Raw genomic sequence first — 10,389 nt, 5'->3', positions numbered from 1 at the left:
CTCCTAAATGACAGCTACCCTCTGCTTCTGCCTCCGCTTTTTACGGTCAGCTTGTCTCTCCGCTCAAGTCTCATCCCATCTATCTTCCCACTTTCTGTTGTGGAAGCGAGCGGGCTGGAGCACATGCGAGTTGGCTCGGTCTGTCACGCAAAGTCTGTCTCTGTCTGTGCAGCTTCATCTTTGATTCTTGCTGTCTGTTTTGCAGCTATATCGCTTCAGGAAAGGGACACTTCTTCAACCGAGCTGCATCAGCTTTAGTTGAAATCTTTTTATAGCAGAAATGTGAATGCGGTGACAGCAGCTAAAAATGGTTCCACCAGTGACAAAAAAAAACAGCTCCAAGTGTTTGCTATATTTGCAACATTCGCAATTTTTCCCATTTAAAACACTGACTTAAATGCTCGTTTTTTCTACTTTAACCAATACAGTGAAGAGTATTTGAAAGTCACCATTGTGCTGTGGTCGATCAGAAATTAGGGTAAAGAATAAATAATCACTGCTTTTAGAAGTCAGTTAATCCCTCAAAACTCAATAAGTGAATGTGACTTTTGAGTCATGAACTATTCTCTCTTTAAGGAATAGATATTTTTGCAAGATCTTTTTTCTAGAAAAGTAAATAACAATATTTTTTTATTGCTTTCATGTTTTTTAGGTAAAAACTGTGACTTCGAGTTCAGCTGGGGCCACTAAAGACGCAGACCCAGGTTTGGGGCCTTCTCAATCTGCAGGTGAAAACACTCCTTCCCGCCCAGTGAGCTCAGAGGCCGAGAGAGTCGATCATCCACCTTCCAGTAAGTACAGATGCCTTTCTAATATGTTTTACCTCTTTTTTGTCTTGGCCATTGCTGCCATTTCTATAGTAGAATTGTGTTTTACCTACAAATAAATCCTGCTTCACTTCACCTATAGTAGGCATCTTATCACTTCTTTCTTTTCATGTAAAATGCATATTTTGACTTAAAACAAAGTAAACAATGAGACCCCCTGGAATGAGTGTGGTTAGGTCACCCAGTATACTGTATGCATCACCTTTCTAAACAAACTAGGCAAACTCGTCATTTTCTGGCCTGTTGGATCACAATTCACCTGCTCGTTCTGCTGTCGATTTCTGGCTTAGTGATTTGCCTGCAGTTTGTTTAGCAAATGTACAGATGATTTGATCCCTTCAGAATTATTTGAATGCATTGTTAACTGCTCTTAATTTTTAAATTATCAAACAGATAAAAAAAAGTCACACTGAAACTCCAGGATGCTGGCAAATTTTTTTTTATCATTTTTGTAATAGTTTTGGAAAAAGTTGAAGTTTTACTTCAATTTATGGTAAATTGATTGATTTGTGACTTGCAGTATTTATATTCAGAATAGATACACAGTTTACACATGTCTCAAATTAAAAATGAAAAGCTCACTACATAAAAAAATGAAAAAAAAAAACTTTTTTACAAAATGAAATTTGGATTTTATAATATGTTGGACAACAATGTTAGGTTAAGATGCAAAAATGTGTTCAGGAAAAAAGGTCTAATTTACTTAATATCTGAAATTCGATCTACGCATTTTTAACATGGTGTAATTTTATTATAAAGAATTAATTATCAACAAAATGTCCATTCTTTCAACAAAGCAAGTAGTCATAAAGTATAAATAACAGCACGTAAGTTATTCTCTCCACAAAGTTTTGAAAAATCGGTAAAACTTTTCCCGCCAAATGTGTTTATGGCATTTCATGGAGGCAGCCATTTTTTAAATGAGCAGGGAAAGCCCTTCTACTGCCCCTAGTGGAAGGATGTTGAACTACAGGCCAGAAACTTGGATCAAGTTATACACAGTGGGTTTTTAAGGAAAATCTGGATCATGCTAATGGTTACACAGGGTTAAAACTGGGATTCTGAAATTTTCATCCTTTGGCTGTTGGAATATTGTTTATGTGTACATTCCTGTATATATTCTTTCCTGTGTGGTGTTTTCCACTTTAGAGCTCTTTTATCATTTTTAATTTCTGTTTTGCCTTGAGGTCCATTCTGTCTCTGAAGCGCATATAATCGTCATTAAAATGATCCATTTGCATTATAGCATATACTCAAACATGCTCACACAGTCACCAAAACACTTTATTCAACAAACATAACAAAAGAGCCACGAGCATCCACAGGCGTGCGCACATACTACTACAGAATGATCCAGTGGTCTGGCGTGGCTTGGGAATGGGGTTTTCATGAGTTATTTAACTGCTCTCTGTCATGCATGCTGCACTGCAGCTTACACTAACGTGACATGGCCCATTTCCTCCGCTCAGGCTGGAAATATGACACAAGATGTGCGTGTGGCGCTCACAAGAGAGTGGCAAAGAGGCACGCAGTCACACCCATGTGTGCCTAAACCTTTAAAGGTGTTCTTAAGCCATTTCATAAATGGACTGATTCATCACCACAGCTAAACCTCAGCTCAACAACACCAATTAGAAATCTTTCTATATTTATCTTTGAAAAAGATATCTTAGTAGTTCAGTCAGTCATGAACCTCCTTATAATGGGAACTTACTGAGTTGAGGGGGGCATCCGAGCTGTCCAGCGTAATTCTGATCATCGGATGCATGAAAATATTTGCTGAACCCTTCACATGTGAATTTGCTGCGGTTTAAAACAGATGCTTAGTCAATAAATGGTGATAGGCCAAATTAAACCTTCTGCTTCATTGAGTGTGACACAGCAATCTGAAAATAGCTCACAAATAAAGTAAGAATGTATGGTGTGGACCTTATTTTTCTTTGACTAAACTCTTAAAACATATATTTGGCTTCATGTGTGATTTTCCATGCGTTTTTTCACTGTTCTTCCTATTTGGCATTAAGAAATAAAACAGTCGTATCTCTGTCAGTGTGTACTGATGGGTATTTGTGCACTAAAGCTGCTCATGCTGGGGGTGGGATTGTCATGAATGAGTTTTCAACCCAAACTTAGCAGTTTTGAATGTTTGGCTGCAGGCCTGTTTGGCACATTTGCCGTTACCCACAGTGAGAATTTGGAGAGTTACGTTCTGAAACCCTATAGCGACTTGCATTTTATTATGAGTTTGAATTGATTTGATGTCTTCCTCGACATTTTGGAGAAGATTCGGTTGACAACAACTGCTTTTAAAAAAATATATGTACTGGTGTGACAAATAGTGATGGAAACTAAAAGGTTGAGCTTCAGTTGGGTAAGAATGCAAAAGATAAGAGCTTTGAGATTACAGGAGTGATGTTGAAAAAGGAAAAGGAGGACACGTGGATGCTGACAGGGGATGTGTAGATGGGTGCAGGAGAAGGAAAAAAGGCCACTGTTTGCTCAACCTCCTTCTATTTTTCTTTTCTTTTGTCGGCATCCGTAAGAGGGGGGAGGCAGGGTAACCTCCAATGACAGGGACAAGCTTTTCTCAGCTCCTCTCAAGCAAAACAGACTGAAAGGAGTATTTGTGTATGCATGGGAATAAGCGATTAAAATACCACTAGGAAAATTTAGGGAAATGAAGTCAGCAGACCACCACTTCTCTTCTGCAGACTCACGGAGCAGGTTCAGTGAATAATTGATTGATTCCGGCGTCCGAACAACAAATATTTTCTTGGGGTCACACCGCCTTGATGACCTGCGCGACCTCTGTTTTCATTCATTCGTTTGAGTAATTCAATAATGTGGTGATCAGAGGATTTTGGAGAAGCGGAGCTCTGTTCTGCAGTGTGGCGCCAGTGTGGGTTTGGCACAGCGCCACACTTATTAGCCGCATACAGGGTGGACATGGGCCTGTGCCCCAACTTAATCACTCACTTTGTTTGCATTTGCGTGATGAATGTGTTCGTTTGTGTGTATCGGTGCGAGTAGTGCTGGGCGATATGACGATACACATAGTGTATATCCAGCCATTTCCCCTCTATCGTTTATAAAGTTTCTAACATAATTTGATCAATTATTACACCAAATATATCATTAAATAGCCCGAGACAATTGCACAACTGTTGCCTGTACAGAAAAATAGGTAAAGACAAATTAAAAAGAGAGTCTTCGGAAAGAAACGTTGGCAGCGTAAAGCTGCTTTTCGTTCTTTGATTCACATTATGCGGGTTTCACTACATGCTTTACGTTACTTACTAAGATGTACGCCTAACAGCTTTGAAACAGACCAAGAAGAAGCTCTTTCAGCAAAAGAGAGGTACGTCTGTGATTGGGTTGGATTTTGGATTCAAGATGTCCGACAATAAGCAGAAGACAGCAGTATGTAAGTTATAGGAGGCTATTTTCACGCCAGTGTTAACACAACAAGCTTTTATCTTCTCAAGGAAAGTCCACAAAAATTAATATAAGATTACACAAATAAAAGTATAAATGATGGTGATTTAATACAAATAATATCAATTTTCATAAATTCAGCAAAAAGACATCAAATATTGACGAACATACAAAAAAGTGAGAATCGTGGTTTGATTTGTGAATCGTTGAGCTTTATTCGTGAATTGAATCGGATCACCACCTAAGGAACGATTCACACCCCTACTGTGGAAGAGTGGGGGCAAATTATTAAGACCAGGCAGTCTTTGACAAGGTAAGCCATATGAGAAAAAGTCCCACTAAAAAATTACAGATTTAAGAAAGTTTACATGTTATTTGTTTATTTTAACTGCTGAACTTTTGTACAAAAATTTGCTTTCTACTCAGAAACTTAAAACTGGTATGCACTTTAAAAAGGTTTTTCATAAAATAATTTTTTTTGCTAAATCCGTTTAAATACCTTTGATTTTTGAAACAAATTTGAAGGTCAATCAGCCACATCTGTTCTCATTTGATTTATTTTGCTGCACTAAAAAGTTTGTTTCTCAATTGTGACCATTCAGTTCTGTAAATTAAAATCAATTTTTTTTAGAGAATAACTGGAAATATACTTTATTGTCAGATATTGTGATATATACAGCTATTGTGATATAAAATAATTCATATCATGATGTACAGTTTGTCCCATATCCCCCAGCACTAGATGTCAGGCTAGCATTTGTGTCCAGATTCTGCTTTGGTCACACTGACCTTGTTGTGCAGTCACTCTTGGTTGATTTGTCCCCTTTCCAACACATTCCTCTCTCTGAGAGGCTGAGAAACAGGCTTTTAACCTCATCTCCCTCCCCTCCATCTCCGTCTCTTTCTTTTCCTATCTTTTTCACACTTCCTCTCACCGTACATTGAGCGTGCCTTTCCATCTCGAGCCTGCAAGCCAAAGAGAATGGGCCCAGGGAGAGATCTATAGATACACAATTGCTGGAGCACATCATTACTTTACCATAGCTCATCGCTGGAAACAGCAGCCGGCTGGAAAACTAATAGATGCAAGCTGTCGGAGTTCAGGAAGTAATAAACCCTTCTTCATTTCACACATTTAATTATTTCCTTCTCACATATTGCACAAAAGACTTTAAATTATGACAGCTAAAGTGTCTGAGCGTGTTCCTTCACCACAAATGTTTGACTCCAATATGCAGTGTGTTTCAGTACAGTGTTGGGATTCTTATCTGTCCTGAAATACTGTCAAAATAGTATTCTACATTACACCTGAAGCATGATAGTAAACAAACGAGAAGGTAAAATACAAAATAAAGCATGTTCGGTGACAGAGAGTGTTGGTTGTGTCATGACAGTAGTTTGGATTTACGTGAATACGAAAACATCCACAAAAGAGCTGACTCCATTAGGACAATGAACTTGTAAATCTTTTACTCTGTAAGCTTACTTTGAAAAATGTTTGCGACTTTAAAGCACAAAACAATCACACCTAACCTGACATGCCAGATGGGTTGTTCTCCTGAACCATCTGGTGAAGTCAGAGCTGGAAAATGTCTGAAAGTAGTACTTTGCAAGTGATTGGCTGAGCCATATGTCTTTGGGTGTGAAATCGAACAGCTCACTCAAATTTGAAAAAAAGGCAAAATCTGATCAAACCAAAACTGTGTCTGTGTCAATAAATGAGTCAAAGGCTGAAATAACCACATCATGTTTTTGGTTTTGTTACATGTTCTTGTAGCATTTTCCTTATGATGGATGACATATATAAAGAAAATTAAGATTAAAATATCAATTCTTAGTATTTCTTTTTTTAATTTTTTGTAAATCAGGAGTAGACGAAAAAATGTTCGGCAGCTACGAGTTTCCTGCCCCGCTTCAGTCTATTTTTTCTTTGTCTGAGCTTGCATTTGGTTCAAAACTGTGCTGCTGGAAAGCTCCAATATTTCTCATCATTTTTGTTGCATTGCCAATGTTAGGCTGTAAGCTAGTGGGAGAGTGTGTCAACACAGGGATGATGGGAACTCAGGGCAGGCTTACTCTGCACCAACAGTTCTATCCACAACTCAGTGATTAATTTCTGAAAAACTACTGTCGCTGCGCAGAAATTATGTCCTAAAAAGTGACTTTTTAAAAATTATTTTGGCTAAACAGCATCATCATATTTGAAAGACCACTGGAAATGCTTTAAAAACAAATCAAAAGCTGATTGAAGTGAGTCTTCAGCCTCCTGTAGTTCTGTTGTCACAAAGGAAGATCATGCCAAATGTTTTGGTAATTTACATTTTCTTTTGATAACTTTAAGTCATTTTTATAAAATAATTAACATATTTATAGGTTCTCTTTTGGACTCCATGACGGTTTGGTTTTGGCACCTGATGTGAGTTAAATGCTCAGTGTGAAGCTCTGAGGTCGGGTTACAGGCATGTTTGAGCAGTAGCTCCCAAAACAGATGACCACTTAGCAGGAGACCTTGTGACTCTGACCTCTGACCTCACATTCGCCAGGAAACAGGTGTTTAAAGCTAGATGAAGCCCGACTGCCGGCAGACTTATAGCTGGCGCCAATATGTGTTGTAGCTGTATCTTTTTTTGTATTCCTACCCTTTTCTTTCGACTTCATCATGTTAGTCCTTCCCTCGTATTATCCCACCAGCCTGTTTCCCCATCTCTTGAATCTTTTCCATTTTTCTCTATGTCCTTTCCTCCCTTCAAGCTACCCTCCCCTGTCAGGCGACTAGGCTCAGACTAAGTGCTTTCCGCTGTCTCTCTGCAGGTGGGACTGTAATAAAGCTTGTCAGAAGGGAGGTGCAGGTCGCACTGTCACACGCTCTTTGGCTTCCCTCTTTAACTCCCTCCTCCATCTCGTTCCCCAACACTCTCCTCCAAGATCCTAAGCTTTCATACTGATGTTTTTACATTTTTCTTTTTTTTCTGCCCTTTTCTTTCCGTTTTGTCTGGCTCTTAACCTACGCCGTGCTCCTTGACTCGTCCCCCGTGTCCCTGTCGCTTTCTGGTTTCCCTGCCAACAGCACTTTCCGGAGCAAGATGAAAAAGAGCAGCAACAGGAGACACCCCTCTCCACATAACAACCGCACACTCACACTCACACAGGCACAGACACACACGTAATCCATGTAAATGACTCCAGGTGAGGTTGCATTGTTTGCCCAGCTGCTCCTCCTAACCACCTCTCCTCTCCTCTTCCATAGTAAACAAGCAGGTTACATGGAAATCAGCTTCCTCTACACAAAACAGTTCTTTCATTCTTGGGTTTTTATTGCTTTTTTAAAAAATATAAATATGTGATTTAAACTGTTAGGAGCAACAAAAGGCCAAAGATTTTTCATTTTGATCTAAGTTGGCGTGCAAAGCAGTGATTCATAAATTACTACACTAATGCTTTTTAAGTCCTTTTGTCAGGTCATATTTATCTAAGTGTTTTTTATTTATGAAGCAATTTGTTTTAGACATACCATATTAGTACGTTTTTATATCCTATCCTTGCATATTAATGACTTTTAGGTGTTCAGAGTTTTGCATAAAACTCATTTAAGCAACCTGAACTACATCTGCCCCGAAACCTAATGAGCACGTCTGATAGTCATGCTGGGCTTCAACAGAAAAGCCCTCGCAGTGCGTCTCTGCTTCCAGCCACAGGATGGCAACATTGAGTCCACTCCCAATATGAGAATCCCTATTTCACCAACACCTTCTTTCACACACATTCACCCTGCTCTCTTTAGTCTACGTTAGCCCTGGCTCGCATACGGTGACAGAGTGCGGTGAATAATTTAGCCCTGGCCATGTTAACCGCCGACACAGAACATGGCCTCTCTCCTTCACCGCTGCCCTCAAAACCTTCTATTTCACTCTCACTCTTTCTTCTCCTCTGTCTTCCTTTCATATTAGCATTTTTACTGTATGCTTTTCAAATGATAGTCATTAGATATGTTTTTTTTATTTTTTTCAAGAAATAAACACATGACTTTATATAGTAATATGGTTATGACTGAGGAGGAATTATCTTTTTTTTTGCCAATTTACACTGAAAAAAAATGTTAACACATATTTTAAGTCCTCCGTTTATCATGAGATGAACTCAAAGATCAAAATAATATTTTTTGTCAAATCTCTTTAAATCTGCCACAGTGAGCATTTCTCATTTGCTGAGATAACCTCACAGGTGTGCCAAATCAAAATGCTGATTATTCAGCATAATTATCGCACAGGTGTGCCTTAGACCAGCCACAGTAAAAGGACACTCTGAATTGTACCCTTTTGTTTTATTGTTTTTTTTAACTGGTCTGTATTTGTTGTGGTCACTACTTCCCGTTATGCAGTGGAACACACCTTCGTGTCATAGAGTTGATCCGGTTGTCTGTTATGGCCTGCGGCACGTTCCCCTCTAAGATCATCTAAGACACTCAAACAGCTGTAGAAACAATCGGTTTGCATGACTTAACCGTATCAGCACCAACTGTCAGAAACCTCATCTTCATGCTGGAAGTGCTCACTATGACAGATTTGTGAGAAATATTTAGTAGAAATTATTTTTGGTTTATATTTTTGTTCAATGCGCTGTATATATTGTTATGCAGTTTATCAAAAGTCTTTTGTAATCTGAGTTTTCCGCTAAAATACATTATGTCAGCTCTGGGTTTAATGCTTTGTTTCTATTTGCATGTTTCACCACAGAAAACCTGTGAAATAGTCCTCCTACAAGCAAAAAGTTTAAGTTCTTATTCCATTTGCTTCTAAGAGTTTATGCCACTGAATCAGCTGGCAAGGTGGTCAAAAAGGGCAGGTGGTTTCGATATAAAAAGGAAGACTTGTCTCATGATTAACAAATCCTTCTGTGTGTGTCCTGACTTTAGCCAACCAAGTAAGCAGAGTGCTGGTTCAGTCAAACTCAATGCAAACTGAGTCATTGTGTGAGCTGCATTTCATTTCAAATCAAGAAAAAAAAATGACCCACCTGATCTGTTCTTTTTTTTTTGTAATTCTCATTAAAAAGGGACACAATACAGTATACAACACTTCCTTCCTGTTACTTTTGCACCCTGTTCTACCAAAACTGTGTGAACATGGTCCACAGTGTGCCACTTTTTTTTTTAAAAGGACTCCATATTCATTATTTTTTGTACAGTAAAAGTTTAAGAGCCTAGCCACATTTGGGCAAACTAAATGGGTTATGGCAGTTAAAAAAATGTGCACAAAAATCCCAAATTATTAGAAAAAAACCCATGTGGGGATGTCAGGAAAAGGATCATGTTTTGTCAGTGTCTGGCTGTCACTTATTCATCCTCCCATCTCTGCATTCCTCCTCAACGCTCCCCCTGTCACCAGATTTTATTCTCTGCATTTCATGCATGTGTTTTCTTCTGTCTTAAATTCTGCCCCACCTCCTCTCACACAGCCACTAATTGCACTATCCTCTTCCATCTCTTCATCTCACACACAAACACATCCAGATCCCTTGAAGTAGGGGTCATGGTTGAGGCGTGCTGTTAATTAGCTGGCAGTGGTTGTTGTAGCAATGCAATAGTAGGGTGTAAATAATTAGGTGGCATGTGCATGGTGGGAGGGAAACAAGAGAGAGAAGGGAAAGAGTGCAAAAAAAAAATACCAGCTATGAGTCCTCCTTTTATCCTCTAAGCTCTGATGAGCTCGACTAATGAGAAAAAATGAGATGCTCCCAACCAGGGAAGAAAGCATTTTGTCTTTTGCATGTTTTCTCTGCCTTTCCTCTGCCTCTTGTTCTCCTACTGCCTTCCTTTTGTTTCATCTGCCTGTCATACTGTCATATAGCTCCACTGAGCTGAAGTCACCAAACCCATCCCCTGCAGTTGGGGGTCATATTTAAGCATATGCTCAGCACTAAGCACAGGTGCTTTACATTAGAAGGTTTTTTAGGCTTTTAGAAATTCTAACAAATATGTTATAGTTGCTGCAAGTGTGTTTTGTTTATGCGAGAGGGAAATAGATAGAGAGATGTCAAAAGGGCAAAGAAAGTGTGGGAAGGAAGCAGAGGGGGCACAAACACTCAGAGATCTATTGATCCTCGGCTGAGTTTAGCACTGTCTCCTTGA

General features: G+C 39.0%; 1 protein-coding gene across 1 annotated transcript in view; it reads left to right on the top strand.

Annotated features, from left to right (window-relative positions):
* gse1 (Gse1 coiled-coil protein) overlaps window positions 1-10,389 on the top strand; it is a 164,612-nt gene that overhangs the window by 41,924 nt on the left and 112,299 nt on the right. Inside the window, exon 2 of the mRNA XM_024295295.2 lies at window positions 653-791. Coding sequence (XP_024151063.1) covers window positions 653-791 — 139 coding nt within the window. The remainder of the gene's footprint in view (window positions 1-652; window positions 792-10,389) is intronic.

The sequence above is a fragment of the Oryzias melastigma genome, linkage group LG3 (genome assembly GCF_002922805.2).
Source record: "Oryzias melastigma strain HK-1 linkage group LG3, ASM292280v2, whole genome shotgun sequence".
In the NCBI taxonomy this organism is placed as follows: Eukaryota; Metazoa; Chordata; class Actinopteri; order Beloniformes; family Adrianichthyidae; genus Oryzias; species Oryzias melastigma.
Note: the sequence above shows the minus strand (reverse complement) of the source record. Positions and strands in the feature narration are given on the sequence as shown.